The 17,506-nt window shown below is 51.2% G+C and overlaps 1 protein-coding gene across 3 annotated transcripts in view; it reads left to right on the forward strand.

Moving 5' to 3' along the window:
• FSTL4 (follistatin like 4) overlaps positions 1 to 17,506 on the forward strand; it is a 424,691-nt gene that overhangs the window by 291,500 nt on the left and 115,685 nt on the right. For all 3 annotated transcript variants that reach the window (XM_073010695.1, XM_008014411.3, XM_008014412.3), the window contains exons 5-6: positions 8,790 to 8,983; positions 12,697 to 12,820. In XM_073010695.1, the coding sequence (XP_072866796.1) occupies positions 8,790 to 8,983; positions 12,697 to 12,820 (318 nt within the window). The remainder of the gene's footprint in view (positions 1 to 8,789; positions 8,984 to 12,696; positions 12,821 to 17,506) is intronic.

Consider the following 17,506-nt stretch of genomic DNA (forward strand, 5'->3'; position numbering starts at 1 on the left):
TCTCCCCTGGGCCTCTCTTGGGGATTCTCAGGTGAGGTTTGGGGATCCGAGCTCTAGCCACCCTGCCAGGCTGAAGAGGGGCTGGAGCCCACTGAGTGCGGCTCCAGAGAGTGGCTGGTTTCCGCAGGGATGGCCTGTGTCTGGTTTGGGAAGAGAGATCCTCATCCCATTTGTTGGCATTCGGAGCAGACCCACCATCCCCCACCCAAGCAAGTCTTTCTTCCCCATGCCCTTGCCCCTTGGTCCACACCCCCCTCCCCAAAGGGATTGCTTCCAGCAGCGGCAGCTGAGCTCTTTCATGAGGTTGAGCCCGGCCCTGCATTCCCCTCTCTAGTACATTTTGTATATTCTTCAAAGGGGGGACTCCTGAGACTACAGGGACCCCAAGAAGGGAAATTCCAGCACCCTGGAGACTCGTGGGGCTGCGGTCTTATAGTGGCCTGGGGATTCCCCCCACCCACCTTGACGCCACATTCTGCCTGTGTATAAAGCTGTCCCCAAGAACACAGATGGTCCACAGGGTCGGCTCTGCTCATTTACTGATCAGAGCCGGGGCAAAAAACAGGGTCTTTCCTGAAGGTGTGCCATAGCCAAACTCACCCACAGGCCTCCTTACCTGGATGGCTGTTTCAAGCACAGGGGCCCCAGCTGGCCTCTTCACAGGGTGATCCAGGACTGTCCTGACCAGCAATGCCAAGACAAGAGGACAACAGCTTTCCTCCTCCTCCTCTCCAGAAGCAATTCCCAGGCAGCTGCCTTGTGCCCACCATACTTCTATGCAACCTATGTCCAGAGACCACCTTGCCACCACCCCCAGCCTGGCCATGCTGGAGTTCACTCCACGGAGCCAGCATTGCAGGTTTTGGGGTGTCCCCACTGGGTGAGGTATGGAGGTTTGGGTTTCAGTGAGCATGGCCACATGTACCACATGCTCAGCACGCCCCTCAAGGAACTGACATGATGGGTGACACAGGCACCAGTCTCCTCCAGAGATCCAGACCTGTCACCATGGTGCAGCGTGACTGGGATTGTCTCTTCCTCAGGGCAGGGTTGTAACCACTCTCCAAGCCCAGTTGCCGCCCGTCTTCCACAGTCATACAGGCAACAGACATTGAGTGAGCCCCTTCTGTGTGCGGTGCTGGGCCAGGTGCTGGGGGTACACCTGTAAGCAAGGCCGCCCTGCCCTGGAGGAGCTCACAGTCTAACAGGGAGCCTGATGATCCACAGTGGATGAAAAAGTCACAGAAATTGAAGGCTGGAGAAGGCTGGCAGGAGAGAACAGGGCAGCACACGAGGGCCCCCGTTAGGCAGGAGTGGTGTGTTAGGTGAGGGAGGCTGAAGGAGTTGGTGAAGAAATACCTTGTGGTGAGAGAGTAGGACAGGGCAGCAAGAGACAGCCCCCTTTCCCACCCCACCACCATGCAGGTGCCTCACCCCTGGGATTCAAGGCCTGGGCCTTGACCACATGGCCTGTCTCCCTCTCAGAATCTGAGCTCCTGGCGGCCTGTGTAGCGGCTTCCACATTGCCCACATTACACAACGCCTCCCTCCCCTTGGCGCTTCGGAGTCTCCCAGTCCCACCCACACCTTTAACAGGAGCTTCACCTGCCACAGAATGAAGATGGTCCCTTTGAGCACAGTCTGGCAGGGGCACAAGTAGCTGATGGAATATTTACAATGTCTCCCTTGCTTCCATTTGTTTTGCAATAGAAAGTGTTTCTTTGATGGGCATTTAATTCCAGAGACTGCTACCTGCTACCTATCTCCCTTTGCTCCAAAATTAAATGTGGATGTGCCTGTTCTCCTGCTATAATCATCTTCCTCTGTGTGGAGGGAGTGCAGTGGGAATGGGAGAACATTAGAATCTTCAAAGAGGGACAATTATTGAGGGAACTAGATTAATGAGGTGTCATAACAACTTAGCCGGATCTGCGACTGACCTTTCTCATGGAGAACGGGCTTGATAAATGTAGTTCATTACCAAGTTCTGACATGAAAATAGGATCACACTCTGGGCTCCTCGGCAGGCTGATCAATATTTTATCTGCCAAAGCAGGCCTGGTCTGGGAGCAGGAGGAGCCCCACGCATGTGCTGGCAAGGAGCCCAAGGCCAGGGCCAGGGGCTGGCCAGGCCAGCCCTGTGGCATGGAGGGCACCCAGGCCAGCAGGAAGGTGGCTGAGCTCTTCACAGAGCCTGTCAATGATGCTGTCAGTGTCAGGCTGACCGGGACATGCAGCCTGTCTCCCCGAGAAGCCCCAGACGGGGCATGTGCACTGGCGGGCGGGAGGGAGGGCGGGAGGGAGATCAGGACATCTTCTCTCTTCTGTTTAACCATGAGCACTGATTTAGTGGCCAACCTGTCCCACACCCCACAGTAAAGGGGACAAAGACAAATGAGCCATACCCCTCCCTTGGGGCTTTGAGCCCATGTCACCAAGAGAAGACCCCAGGCCTGGCCAACCACTTGCTAATGTCCTCACATTTCCTTGCATGTCATGACCCTGGAAGGCAGTAAGAGGCTATTATTATCCCCATTTTAAGATAAGGAATAGGAGTAGGAAGGGCAGGGGAGTAAATCCCTTTCCTAAGGTCTCACAGCTAAAGTCAGGTGGTCTCCTGATCCCCCAGCCAGTGCTCTGCCTGGCCTTGTGGTGACTGTCATTAGCAGTGTTGATATCAGGTAGACATGGCAGCCTATGATGAAGTCTGCATCCACCTGAAGACCTTAGACAAGGTTGTTACAGGGTGAGCCCGTCACCCTGGCTGCTTCATGAGACTGTCTGCCCTGGAGCCACAGGACTCTGGTCCTCTCATTCAACAAGAATTTCATACTGTATTGCTGCATGGGGAACTGTCCACTCCAACCCCTGCCTGCTCAGAATGTGTAATCCCATTGAGGGGACATAGCAGATGCTGAAAGCAGCCCATCCAGCTTCTCTCAGTCAACCCCAGAGGTAATGTGCAGCTTGGATGGACAATTCCCCATAACACTTGCCAAGAGCATCCTATCCCAGGCACCTGCAGCTTCAGTCTGAGGGCATTTTCTGGTCTCAGGCATGTGCTCAGTCCTCATTTGAGAGGTCCAGAACTGCTAGCTGGAGGTGGTGAATTCCTCCAAGAGCAACCTCAGCTAACAGGGATGGAAGTTGGTAGAAAAATATCCCAGCTCCCTCCCACCTCAGTGGAGCAATTCTGCAGTGTATTCTACACAGTCCCTCTGAGGACCCCATGGGATTGAACCCCCATTGCCCACAGCGTCAACCCACTCATGATTGTACCCTTTGTTGGCTTTTCTTCCTTCCCAGTCTACTTCCTGTTCCTTCCAGCATTTCTTGGGATCATCTTCAAATATGCTGCTTGCCCCTAGATCCTCATCTCAGGGACTGCTTTGGGGGAGCCCAAACTAAGGCTGGGGCAAGCCTCACCCAGAAAGGATTTCATAGCAAGCAGAAAGGAAGGCTGAGGGAGAAAGCAGTCCCGTGTGTGTGTGTGTGTGTGTGTGTGTGTGTGTGTGTGTGTGTGTGTGTGTAAGTGGACAGGCTTCCTACAGACGAGGTAGATTGGGCCTAAGACAGGAAGGGAGTGGAGCAGCATGAGAAAGGGTAGCTGTGTTCAGAGCACAGGGAGTTTCCAGCTATGGAGGGGGCTTCCCTGAAATTCTCCAAACCTCACTGTAAGGCTTGACCTAGCCAAGGTTACCGCAAAGGCAAAAACAAAATCCCCTTATTTGTGACAGCACAAATTTCTCTTTAACTGGAAACCAGCAAGACTCAGAGGAAACACTGAAATGACTTTCCAAACATGTGGGCTGAAACCTCTTCAGTCCAAATCATGGCGGTCCTGCCCACTCATGAAGGAGGTCCCCTGCGGGTTCCAACCGGGCAGCCCCTGCTGAGCCTCAAGGCATGGACGTCAAGGTTATATGCAGGCATCCCAACTTCTCTCTGGAAGAGTCACGCCTCTGGATTAATCAATGCTGAAGTTCAACTGTATTCCGAGTCTCCCCATCCCAGGCTAAGCTGGAGAGGCCCTGGCAATGGGATCTGGGCCCCGGCTCAGGGCTCCTCATGGCATGCTCTCGCACCATTCTCTCAAACTCCTGACCTCAGGTGATCCACCCACCTCGGCCTCCCAAAGTGCTAGGATTACAGGCGTGAGCCACCGCACCCAGCCTGACACCATCATTCTCAACATCATCTTGACCATCACCCACAGGGGCACCAGGGAGGGGTGGGGTGATCCCCAATCCTCTGCCACGCACCTCAGGGTCCTTCCCTCTGAAGGAGGAAAGTATCCTGTGGACCAAGGCTAAGACTGGACCCTGCCCTTGTCTGGAGAGATCTGATTCCCTCCATCCCTGGGAGCCAGGCCCCACACACACAGCGTCAGGGCACAGAGAGTGATGAAGGTAAGGGGTGCCAGCTTATGTCAGGTGATGTTTAAGCAGCGTCCAAGATTAGTACACCAGGTGGAGATTTGGGTGAATAGCACTCCAGCCACGGGGACAGTCAATGCCAGGCCTCTGGGCAGGAACATGCCCAGTGATCACTGCTGCTGAAGTTGTCCCCCCTGGTCCCCCCATACCCCCTGCCTCTCTTGCAGTCACCTGTGTGGAATTGCTGGGCAGGTGGACAGGGCTGACTGGGGTGAAGATAAGAAAGAGATGAACCTTGGGTGTTGACACTTTCTTGCCCAAAATGATTGGAATTTGAGAAGAATAGGAGGAAGATCAGAAAACAGACCTTGGAGCCCGCACAGCAGACGAGGGCTGGACTACGTGAAAGAGCTCATTTCAGTCATGGGCTCAGTGTCACTCATTGAGAGGGCCCAGCTTCACTTCTGGCCAGCAGTGTGTTGGCAGCAGCTGCCTCTGGGAGGTAGATTTCAGGATGATTTATTTTCTCTTTCTTTATATTTATTTGCGCTTTCCAAGTGGTTCTTTGATGGGCATGTATTTATTTTAGAATTAGACAAATGTTTGAAACTGGAAGTGAGGAGGGAGCCTTTAGCTGAAGACCATGTCCAGTGGTGTCCAAAATGCCCAGTGCTCCACACAGCTGAGTCACTCCTATCTGACCCCACAGTGAAACCAGCAGGGGGTAGGAATGTAAAAATAAAACTGGAATTTGGTAACCTATGACTTTGACACACCTTGCTAGGAAGATACCCATCCTGGAAGCCAAGGCCAGCTGTGAGGGAGGAAAGCTATCCTGGGAGACTGAGCCAGAGGCTGCAGCTTTGGGGCACCTGCCTCTGGGGGCTGGAAGAAGGCAAGGAAGGAAGTTTTCCTTCCCCCACCCCACCATAAGCCCTATGGAATTCGGATGACAGAGGCAGGGAGTGAAGGCAGGGAGCCACCAAGAGGGCAGCCCTTAGAGATGAAGGATCAAAATCCTTCCCAGAAAGAGAGTTTGGACTTTGGGATGTTGAGTGATCATCTGCACAGAAGCAGAGTTCCCACCATCAGGCCACCTTTCCTCCAGGGTCCACAGCCCTTCCCCAGTGCTATTGGGCGCCAGAGGAGCTAAGTAATTTCAGACAAATGACTTCATGATTTGAGTTTGGGCAGAGTTCTCTCTTGCAACTCATTAAAGCACAATTGTTCTTGGGATAAAGAAGAATTTAAGATTCCCTTCCTGGAATCCCTTGGTTCATCTCAGGACCCCAGTGGCAAGCTTGGCCCAGGGATGGAGTGCCCTCAGTAAAGGGAAGAAATGACAAAGGAAGTTTTGAACAGCATGATGTGTGGGGCCACACACCGCCCCACGGCCTTGGAGGCTCTGCCTGGGTTACCCCACTGCCCTCTCCTGCCTGTCTTGTTTCACTCTCCACCTGACTCAGCCCCTCCAGTCCAGCCACACCAGCTTTCACCAGTCTCCAGACGTGCCGCACCACAGCTCCTACACACACAGTCCTGCTCCTGGCCTGCTCTTCCCTCTGCTTCCTCCCACAACTCCTCATCCTACAGGTCTCATCCTGAACATCCCTCCCTTGGCCTCCCACCACAGGCACCCACAGTGCCCAGGACTAGAAGCTGCCCAGCATCAGGCACACAGTATGTAAATAAACGCTGGTAAAAGGACAGAAGGGGCCTGGCCAGTGTGGGCCCTAGCAGGGGGTGGGACCATGGGCTCAGGGAGCTGATGCTGGAGACCTGGGGGACCCACCCCTCTCCCCCAGATGATTGACTTCTAGAGCTGCACATACCTTCCTGACCAGAAGGTGTCTGCTGGGCAGTTGCCAGGGTGAAGCAGCCAGAAGTCTGTGCTCACGGGCAGCTGTGAGGATGTGAGGAGGGGCCGAGCCTGGGGAGGATGCCGCAGCACCCCACTTCCATCCCAGCAAGACCCGCCTGGATGGTTTCCCCTGCCTGCCGGTGTTGGAGGTGTCTAGCTGCAGACCGCTGCTCACAGGGGGACCCCAGCTACACCATGTAGCTCTACAGACTTGGGAAACGGGTTTGCCAGCTGGTGATCCCAAGAACTTCCAGGGCACTCTCCATGCCTAGGCCGACCTGGCCACTGGGGTCCTGAGATGAAACAAGAGGCTCCAGAAGGGAATCTTGCCCAGGGCAGCTGGCAGCTCAGAAGTGGTTTACACCCCACCAAGGTCCAGGAGGAAGGTTGGGGGGGATCTGCAAGGATGGGGTGTCCTGCCCTTCTGACCCAGCCTGGCCTTACCTTCAGGTTGCGCTGCTGTGGCATGTTCTTTGGAGCCTGATTACTCACCAGCATATCTGAGTACAGCCTCTTCCTGACACCATATCCACCTGCTGTGTACATCACTTTTTCAGTATCTGGATATAAACGCCCCCCACTCCAGGAAGTCCTGGGAGCACCCCCAGTGCTGGCTCCTGCAGACCCTCCACACAGGCACACATCCATCTCCATTTACCCCAGCGGCCAGCCCCACCTCCACTTTCATTCTGTACCCCCACTTCTGGTCCGTTTGCCAGGACCAAATTTCAGCCTCTTTCAGGCAGTGAGGAGCTGGACTCGGGCAACACTCTTCCTCCCTTTCCCCCAAACTGATCCTTATCCAGGCCTAGAAAAAGGAAGAACCCAGCAAGTTTTGTAGGGGGACAAAGCCACTGTTTTCAATGCCATGTAGCTCTACAGACTTGAGAATTGGGTTTGCCAACTGGAGGCCCCAAGAACTCTCAGGAATCAATATCCTACTAGTCAAAAGAGGGATGCGAGCAAGGTGAAGGGGTGGGAGAGAGGCATTCTTGTCAGAGCACAAAGACTCCCAGAGAGCAAATAGATCTGATTATATTGAACACAACAATTGATTTTTTTCTAAATAAACATGCAGGAGGAAATGGTAATGGGCATCTGTTTCTGGCGGAAATCAATTGACCCCAAATTAGAAGAAAATCTAGAAATACAAACAAGCACAAGAAAAAGTGGTTGGGCTGTCCAGGCTTATCAAGGGAGGGAAGGAGGGAGGGTATGAAGGAGGAAAAGAGGAAGGGTAGAAGAAAGAAACGGACAGACTTCCCCATCACCCCTTTCCCCCCAGTAGCTTCCCTGACAGTTGCTCTTCAGTAAATGTGGTTCCCATAATGACAAGGGAGGGAGTAGCTATCATGTTATGAGCCCTTACTGGGTGCCACGCCGGTGCAAAGGCCTGTATGTGCACATCTTATTTAATCCTCGTAACGACCCCGTGTGGGAGACACTGGTATCTCCGTTTCACGGATGAGATCACTGAGACACCCTGCCCAAGGCTACATGCATGATGGCAGCAGAGCTGGAGCTCAAACCCAGGGGACCTCAGAGCCCATGCTCTCTAGCACTTCTTCCTATTGACTCTTCAACTCTGGGATATTACCTCAGGCCCTAAACTGGCCTTGGAATTAAAGAGAAGAGCCCCAGGCTCCATCAACCCATTGGCCTTCAACCTGGAATGGCCAGTGAGGAGCCTGTGCCCATTCTCCAGGATCCAGCAAAGCCAGGCGCTGAAAGTACTCATCCCCCGGGGAGATGGGAAGTGGGGCTGGAGGGGCTGCCCTCTCTGCTGACACTCCTGCAGCCCCAGTGTACAGGCCATGCCCTGCGTAGTGTCCATCCTAGAAGCCCGTCACCAGCAAGATAAACTATGCCATGCTGCAGTGCATCCCAGGCCTTACTTGCCCAGACACTGCACGGTTCTGCTGCCGTTCAGCAAGCACGCTTGGGATAAAACGAGCTGTGTGCTTTGGTTTTAATGTTGTAAAGCTGCTTTTTGTTTCTTGGTCATAGACTTGTGTATATGTTTGTTTTGAAGTAATCCAGCTCTGGGAGGGTACCTAATTAACATAAGCAGGGCTTATTAGTCCTGTTAACTAAAACTCCCTAATCTAGGAGGCCAAGTATTCAAAAGCAGCCTTTAAGGTAGGATTAAGGCAAAAACCAGCGATTACAAAATGGAATTGGGGGCGGCTTTCCTAAAACCTCTGTGGGGCTGCCGCTATATATTCTGCTGGAAGGATTTCCCATTCCATCTGGCAGTTACTCTAGTCTGGCTTGTAGTAGGTGCTCAATAAATATTTGTCAGATGGACAAACCGGTTTCCTCCAGCATTTGCATCATGTGTAGCATGCATTCCATGTTCGATCAATATTTATGGGATAAATTGGTGAGCAGAACACAAACAAGTCCCATTGACTACAGTTGCACCATGCGCTGCACATAGTGAATGCCCAGTGCCTATTTGTGAGTGATATGGATGAATGGACCAGCGGCAAGAGCGTTCTCTCAAGACCACGGGATAAGTCTCATTATAATAACCTCACCTTCTCTTTCAGGTGACACGTGCACCATAGCCGGCTATGCCCGCTTGAAGAATGTCCTTCTGGCGCTCCAGACCCGCCTGCAGCCACTCCAGGAAGGAGACAGCAGACAAGACCCTGCCTCCCAGAAGCGCCTCCTGGTGGAATCTCTGTTCAGGGACTTAGATGCAGATGGCAATGGCCATCTCAGCAGCTCTGAACTGGCTCAGGTGGGCATGGCGTTCAGTGAAAGTCACATTATGGAGGAATCCAGTTTTCCATTTCCCAACCCCCACTCCGGGTATCTAAGAGTGTGTGTTCAATATCTCTGAGAACATCTCACAAACAAAATGAGGTCAGGTTCTTCTTCCCACCAGCCACCTTCAGCCTCTATTTACAAACAAGCTTTCACAGGCCCTCTCAGCTATCTGGCAAAACACTCACTTCAGAGGGCCTGGTCTCTCATATTTTGACTGGGAAATCAATCTTTTCTTCGTTGAGCAGGATTAGTTACTCAGCAGAAAAGTTACAAGGAACCAGTGCTTGGTTTCCATTGAACACCATTGGAGCTATAACCTGGAAGTCCCCAAGTCTTATACCTTAGGACAGTACTGCTCCTTGGTATCCAAAGATCAAGAACCCAAACCTCAGCCTGCTTGTTTGCAGAAAGCCCTGTGTCTACCCGTTGACCCTCACCAAGCCCTGCCCTCATTTGGGAAAACACTTGCTTTACACCCTGCGGTTTGCCTCCCTCCCCCGAGACTGCAGTGTTAACACAGCACACATGTCCTTTGTTGAGCTACAGGGTGGTGCAGGGGTAGTTAGTGTCTGCAGCATAGAAAGCAAGGAAAGAGTGACCTCACTCACTGGGGCCACAGCCACTGCCAGTTGCAGGAGGAGCCTGTAGAGTCCTGATGGTAGAAAAGCTGGGGTGGGCTGAAGGGGCCTGCATTCCTACTTCTGCTTACTGGTTTGTTTCTATGGGTCTGGAGCCCTAGAGCCACACCAAGCAGGTGCAAGATCTGCAAGGAGAGTGAGATCAGCCTCCCCAAGTTGGGTGGTGGGGGACGGTGGGCAGCTCTTTTCTTGTGACCACAGACTGCCCACCCAGTGGATGGATAATAAAGACAGGTCCCCACCTTTGATGCCAATTTAAAGAAATCTTCCACATGGCACAGGGACCTTCTCAAGGTTGTGGCCCAGTCATTGGGAGGAAGTGGGGTGGGGAGTGCCCTAGCATTCATTGAGCCATGTGCTTGACATTGAGCTAGGCCCTTGACCTGTGATTAATAAACTCAGAAGGGTTCATTGTTATGTAGGATAGTGGCAAAGAATGCAGACTTTAGAGTCAAACTGCCTAAGGTGAAGTGCTGCCTCCAGCATGTATGAGCTAGTGGACCGTGGGAGACAATGTCGTTTTGCTGTGCCTCTGTGTTCATCTGTGAACCTCACAGGGTCATCATGAGGGTTAAATGAGCTAAGACAGTGAATGCCTTAGAGTGGTACCTGGCATGTGGTATGTTTCTTTCTTTTGTTCTTTTTTTTTTTTTTTTTAGACGTGGTCTCGCTCTGTCACCCAGGCTGGAGTGCAGCAGTACAGTCTTGGCTCATTGCAGCCTCTGCCTCCCGGGCAGAAACCATTCTTGTGCCTCAGCCTCCCAAGTAGCTGGAATTACAGGCTTACACCACCACACACAGCTAATTTGTGCATTTTTAGTAGAGATGTGGTTTCACCATATTTGCGAGGCTGGTCTCAAACTCCTGACCTCAGGTGATCTGCCCACTTTGGCCTCTCAAAGTGCTGGGATTACAGGTGTGAGCCACCATGCCTGGCCACATGGTGTGCTTCAATAGAGAGAGTCATCAGTATTGTTGGCATCATCATCATTATTATTATTATTTCCTCCTTAAATCTTTTGACCATCCTCTGTTGTAAGGAGGAGACTACTATTATCCCACTTCACAGATATTTTCAGATGAGGAAATTGAGGCTCTAAGAAATCAGACAACTTGCCTGAGTTGTTCACTGCCTGGAACATGATAGAACTGAGATAAAACCCTGGCAGGCTGACATGCATGCACCTGCTCTCCTCAGAGCACTCGGAATCTCCCTGGGGAGAATGGCTCCCACCAAGAGGCACCGCATGGTTCCTTGAAGGTCTGTAGGGACAGCAAGTACCCACAGAACCCTAGTAAGGAGCAGCCACCAGAAGCTTTGGAATGTAGGCCCTCTGTTCCAGGCAGTCCTGAGCCTGCTTCCAGGAAGCACGTTGGGAATCTCAGATGACTCTGCTCTGCTCACCCATACCTGAGCGGCTCACGCAAGCCCATTCAAGGCCTGCATCCCAGGAGGCTTGCTGCCCATGGGCTCCAGGGCAACCACCCTGCCAGCATGTCACCACCTCCATCAGCACTAGGCCTCAGCTCTGGCTAAGACCCCAAGGGGCAGGTCCAGGGACCTACAGGTGACTCAGGCTGCTCTGGGAAAATCCCAGGTCCTGATAGTTACAGCTACCTGCAGGAAGAACCACCTGGCAATTCCTCAAACTACCGAGCAGGGAGCACCAAGGGCAGGTGGCATCAGCTTGTCTTTAACAGAGGCCGCTGTGAGATCTGGTATCCAGGCCCACACAGCTCCAGGTAAACAGAACCTTACCAGGCACTTCGTTCTAACCTGGCAGATATGTGGCCTGAGGCACCTGAAGCCATTAAGAAGTGTGGTAATTGGACAATGATTTCCTCTTTAAAATTTAATATAGTTAAAGTCCATTTCATAAATCTGCCAAGCAGAGCCCGGCTAAAGTGGGCCTTTCCTTGACACTGAATCAAAGGTGCTGGGAAAAAACTCGTCAGTCCTATAAAAAGTTAATCAATTTCCAATGCAGAAATAGACAAAGGGAAATTTCCATCTTCAGAAGATTGATCTCAGGCGTTATGGTTGATCTCCCTTTTATCGAACACTCTTACTTGCTTGGTGAAGGGTCATTTTTTTAACATTATCACATTAAATTGCCTTTAATACAGCAGACCAAGCTGAGAATGTTAAATAAAGAGAAAATGCCTCTGCCTCCCTCCCCCCGCACCAAAATAAAACAAAATCATTTTCTTTCTTCTGAGATTTCCTTCTGAGCATTTTCCCTGCAAGACCTTCAGTTCCAAGCACACTCGCCTCTGGCTGTAGCTCCAGCTGAGTGAGGGTGCCTAGAATTTCTACCCTTAGTTACCTTGGGACATGTGGCTGATGGTGCTGGGCAGGCCTCTGTGTCCTATGGCTCAGACCACAGCTGGAGAGGAGTTTACAAGAGCCTATATCATCTGTGGCCTCCATGCCAGAGTCACAAAGGTGGACATCTGTGTCCCGGGCAGGACAGGGCAGGCAGGGGCGAAGCTCAGGTCTAGGTGGATAGAGCGGAGGGGTCTGGGAGTATGCTGTGTCCAGGCAGCACTGCCTGCCATGGGTAAGGGCTGATGGGTGGTGGGTGGGTGCATGATGCTGCAGTGACCTCCAGCTCTACGCAGCTGGAAGCTGGTGGAGCTCTGTCCACACACTGAGTTCAGCCACGGTTTGCTGGGTTTATCTGATGGGGCCTTTTCTCTCCTGTCTCGCCATCTATAGCACACAGCAGTAGAGCAGGTGGCCTCAAGGATTCCCATCTCAGACTGTCTGGTCTGTCTGCCTAGACAGGGAAAAGACACACCTGCGCTCTAGTGTAGACTCTGCCCCAAGCACTGTGTGAACCTGGGGAAGCCACTTCCCCTCTCTGAGGCCCAGTTTTCTCATCCATAAAATGAAGGAGTCAGACAAGACAAAACCAAAGAGCTTCAGGTACCCCTCAAGGCCCACTGAACTGTCCCTGGATTCGCTCTTTGCCTGAGTCATTTTCATCAATGCCCGTGACTAAACTCACCTGACTCTGGCCTTGTTCTCCTCCTCACCCCACAGCATGTGCTGAAGAAGCAGGACCTGGATGAAGACTTACTTGGTTGCTCACCAGGTGACCTCCTCCGATTTGACGACTACAACAGTGACAGTTCCCTGACTCTCCGCGAGTTCTACATGGCCTTCCGTAAGTTGGGTCCTAGTGGGAAAAGGGCTTATTTCCGCAGGCACTCCTGCACCAAAATGCTGTTGTTGGGTGCCTGGAGTCTGTCCTCAGTTGTCTCCCAGGTTGGTTTCTTATACAGAGAAAAGCTGTTGAATTTGTTTTGCAACAAGCCTGAGCTTTAAGAAAAGACTAAATGGAGAGTGGATAGGGCCAGAGAGGGCTTGCCCTGTTCCTTTTGAATAAAGATTTTTCTCGCTCTTTGAGGGGCCAGGACTGTAATTGAAGCATAGCCGTGAGGGCACTGTGAGCACCCCCTTGGGGGTTCTATGACTGAAGGAGAAGGAAGCAGGTTTTAGGGCTATCCTCAGGCTACGGCCTGGCCATGTGGGGAGCCCTGCCTGGAGGAAAACACCCTGCAGGAGGGCCTGGAGGCTTGACCCTGCAGCAGCAGGGAGCAGTGACTACCCAAGGACAATGGAGAGTGAGGGTCCAAAGTGAAGAGAGGCAGGGGATCCCTGGAGAAGAAGGGAAAGTGGGTGCTCTTTGAAAACAGGAGGCACTCTGAGTGCCCCTCCAGGGAGTGCCTGGTGCATGTGCAAGTGGATGGGTGCCTTCAGGACCTGTATCTTTTACTAAGGTGATCTTCCAAGAGATTACATTAACCAGAGGCGGTGCTGGGACAGGACTTACAAGAAATGCAAGATACAAGAGCCCTGTGTAGCTCCAGGCAGGGGTCAGCAGAGGGGAGAGGAAAGGGCAGTGCTGGGCCCACACTGGAGACTAGAGGAGACATCCTTGGCCCAAAAGAGATGAAGCCCCTTACGTTAGAAGATATTCAAGCTGTGCTTAAAGTGGGCAATGCATATACCCTTGGGTGTGACCTGCCAGCTCACAGTTCCTAAGTGCAAGCCCTGGCATTCAGGAGGTGGGTGCAAGCCCACCCCACCCCCAGGGGCCCTTAGCCACAGAGCCTGGCATCCTCCCTCAACCCCAGCCTTTACCTGGAGTCCTGTTTCCAGCAAAGTATTCCTGCTTCAGAGTGACATCTCTTTGGGCTGTTGCTATTCCACACCTTCACAAGGCCTGAAGAGGGATCCTTGTGATTTGTTGGCAAGCAGGGCTCTTGTGGCAAATAGAGAGGTACTTGGATGACATAAGAGGAGAGAAACAAGTATGATTCTTCCCTATAGGAAGTGTCCATGAGCTTGACCTGGTTTCAGGGACCTTTCTAGTTCATATCATCCTTAGTACCAAAGTCCACCCACCCCCCAGTTCCAGGACTTTGCTTGATTTACTGTGACTGTGCAGGGTACCCATCATCCTCCTCCCTGCCCACTAATCAAACTCATGCCTGCCTGTGCTGGTTCATAATAAGGTGAGAGTGACTGGTAGACTTATCCTGCTGTGGAGGTGTTTGTCTTGTGGGCCAAAGAGATTATTTCCAGAAATACATCTGGAAATACATTTGGAATGTGTGGAAGTATCCACAACTCCCCACACCTGGTTCACGAGAGCCCATTGTTAAATTTTCAGGAATTTTGCAAGCAGTTAAACACTTGGTCACGTTAAATTGGCCACATTGGGAATATTTACATCATAGAAATTCACACCACACATATGCTACCAAAAAAGGGAAGGGGGGACATTTTCTCTTCTCTAGCGAGCCGGTTGTTAAACATTGACCTACATATCACTGGACAAGACCCTCTCTCCTGCCCTCGGAGTCTACTTCTGGCAATATCCTCCCCACCCACCTCTCCACACTGAGACTCCTTGATGATTCCATGGAACATGAGCAAGAGTAGGCTCGAGCAGCTAGGGCAGGTTACAGGAACAGCAGCTCTCCAAGTCAGGAAAGCAGCAACATGTTTTCTGGGGATAATTCCAAGACATTCCCAAAAACGCTTTCTGAACCCAGACCCCTCTGCCAAAGGAGTTATGAAGGAAAAGCTCAGTGCATTTTTAGAGCCAGAGGCCAAGACTGGACTTCAGGGATTTGCAGGGCATACCGGGCATCATTACCTAATGTCCCAGGATGCCATCATTAAGCAGATAATGGCACTGCTTGGGCACCATCTTGGTGCCTGGTACCACAGCAGCCTCTGCTTTATGAGCACAGTTCCCATGAATGGGTCTGGGGCCAAACAGCAAGCTCTTGGCTTTGCTCTCAAGGAAATGGAAGCATCCCTATTGCCTATGGTGAAAGAAGAGGCCTCTCCAGCTTCCTTAGTACGGTCATTATAAACATGAGCTACCCTGGAAAGGGAAGGACGTCATTACCTGACCTCCAGCCACATGTCTCATACAGAGCAATGTGGTGTCAGCTCCCTTCGTTCCTGGATTATTATTTGGAAAGCTTTATAATCATCATTTTTAAAACAAATTAGATTCTGCTGTCGCCTTGGACTTGTTTTGAACCAGACAGCCAAACCATTCATCACAGCCCAGCCCAAATAATAGATATGCAATAAAACGTAAACTCGCAGCCATTAAGGAAGCCGCAAAATGAGTTAACCCCCACTATAAAGGCTTGACATGCAGCCACTTGGAGCATATGGGGATCAATGGTTTTTCAAAGTCACAGGAACTCTAAACTAAATTCCCATAGCTCTGGGAATAGATTTATGGTTCAGCGAATTTTAAATAGGTAATTGAAATGAGACATATAGGTACAAGTTATTACCCAGCAATCGATGGGCATTAAAGAAATCTCACTAAAACCCAGAAAGTAATATCTCAAACATTTCAGCAACAACATTCTGGATGTAATTTTAAAAACTAGAGCTGATGGGCTGGCAGAGGTTGAGGCATTAGCATTTTATTTTCTAGTCTCTATTTTGCTGGCGTCCTTGGGTGTAAGGCAGGGTGAGGTCTGTGGGGTGACTCCAGCTCTGTAACCTACCGATGCAGAGTCAATCACTTTACTAAAGGATGTTGGGTTTGGGGCTGTTTTCCCCAGAGAAGGAAGTTGTATTTATCAGTTTTTGAGGTTTGTGGGAGAGGTCTCCTAAATCATGTCTTCCCGTGCAGCTGGCCTGGCCCTGGCTGGGCCATGTTTGCCACAGTCTGTAGCCGGCGGGGGCTGATGCTAGGAGTCCCACACTGGTGGCTGTCTGTGCTGAGCTGGTTCGTGATGGGGCTGCACCCCCTTACTGGCTGTGAGGAACAGGTGACTCTCCTCCAGGGTGGCAGGCAGTGCCTAGTCATGGGAGTCAGTTAAGTCTCTTTCTGATTGTCAGATGAAGCCAAGCCTCCCAATTGCCTCTGTCTGTACAGGGACAGGAATGAAACATGAGGGTGCCCCCTCTTCCTCCTTTTGTCAACTAAACATTCTCTTTGCATTGTATTGGCTTCCCAAACCACAGGCTGATCTAGGAACTAAAGGCTCAGTGTCCTTCTCCAGCACATGCCTTCTGTCTCCCGTTCCCCACACCACCTCCCACCAGCCCAACAAGGAGTAGTGCCACCTGTCCCTGCCATGGCAGAGACCCAGGCTCCAGGGTCACCATAAGCAAGGTGTGTGCTGGTCCTGTCTGTTCATCACAGTAAATTAACCTCAAAGTTGCTCATCTAAAAAGCTTCTCAATAATGCATGGTTTTTGCACTGTCCTGAACGCTCAGGTTGGGATCGGGGAAAACACATTATTAAAACAAGGATTTTTCTCACTTTAAATTCATTGCAAGTTTCTTCTGCTTTTTAGAAAATAGTTGTCCTTTTAATTACTCCTGTGAGAGCAAAACCCACAAATGTGTTGGATGCATGGGAAGGTTTTGAGCAGCTAGCAGTGCAGGATAAAGGGTTTCACGTGTTAATGTCCTGGGACCACACAGGCAGAGTGTCAGGAGGACCTGGGGTGCTGAATGCCGGGGAACCAGACACCCTTCCTCACCTCTGACATGTGTAAACTCCAGGCAAGCAGAAAGGAAAACAGTGTTTTAATCTACAGCACTACCACTACAGCCAGGGCAACTCTATGAAACAGATGATATGGTCATCTGATGAATTTACAGCTGTTTTTTCACCATCTCTGCTGCTAAGTGAAAGGATGGTGCAGCTTCACTTACCACGCCACTATCCTCTGGAACTAATAGTGCCTGGCCCCATACCAGACTTCCATACACTCTATCTCAGCCAATCCTCACACCCACCCTGTATTGAGCAGGATGGTAAAATAAGCAACCGTAAGCATCCTCGCTACCCAGATCTATCTGGCTCTTTATCCGGGTAGGGTGAGTTCAGACAAGGAGTTTAGATAGCGAGGATATTGCTTTGTTCTACTCCCTTTCATTCCTGAGTTTTGGATAGTAAGTAACAAGATTTTAAATAGCATGGGGTTCATCAAAAATTTTATCTGAATTTACTCGGCTCTTGAATTTGAAGAGCAAGCAATGCCTATGAGCTGGTCTCAGTTTTGACTGAAGCCAAGACTATAGGTGCCAATGACTCCCCCTACCCCAAAGGAAGACACTGGTTTTGTCACACAGGATTTACAAATAAAGTGGCCGAAGAACTGATTCACTGCCCTTGGTCCCTCATTTTCTCAAGGGCACAATACAGTTAAAGCTGGAGTGGCCAAGGGAGGAATTGAAAATTGGAAGACAGAAGGGGTGATCTCACCACCTCCGCCCAGAGACAGAAGTGGGGTTGTTGTCCTGACTTCAAGTGTATAGAGAGGGCTTCAAGAAGACTGCCATGTGAGCTCCTGA

This window comes from Chlorocebus sabaeus, chromosome 23 (genome assembly GCF_047675955.1).
Source record: "Chlorocebus sabaeus isolate Y175 chromosome 23, mChlSab1.0.hap1, whole genome shotgun sequence".
NCBI lineage: Eukaryota > Metazoa > Chordata > Mammalia > Primates > Cercopithecidae > Chlorocebus > Chlorocebus sabaeus.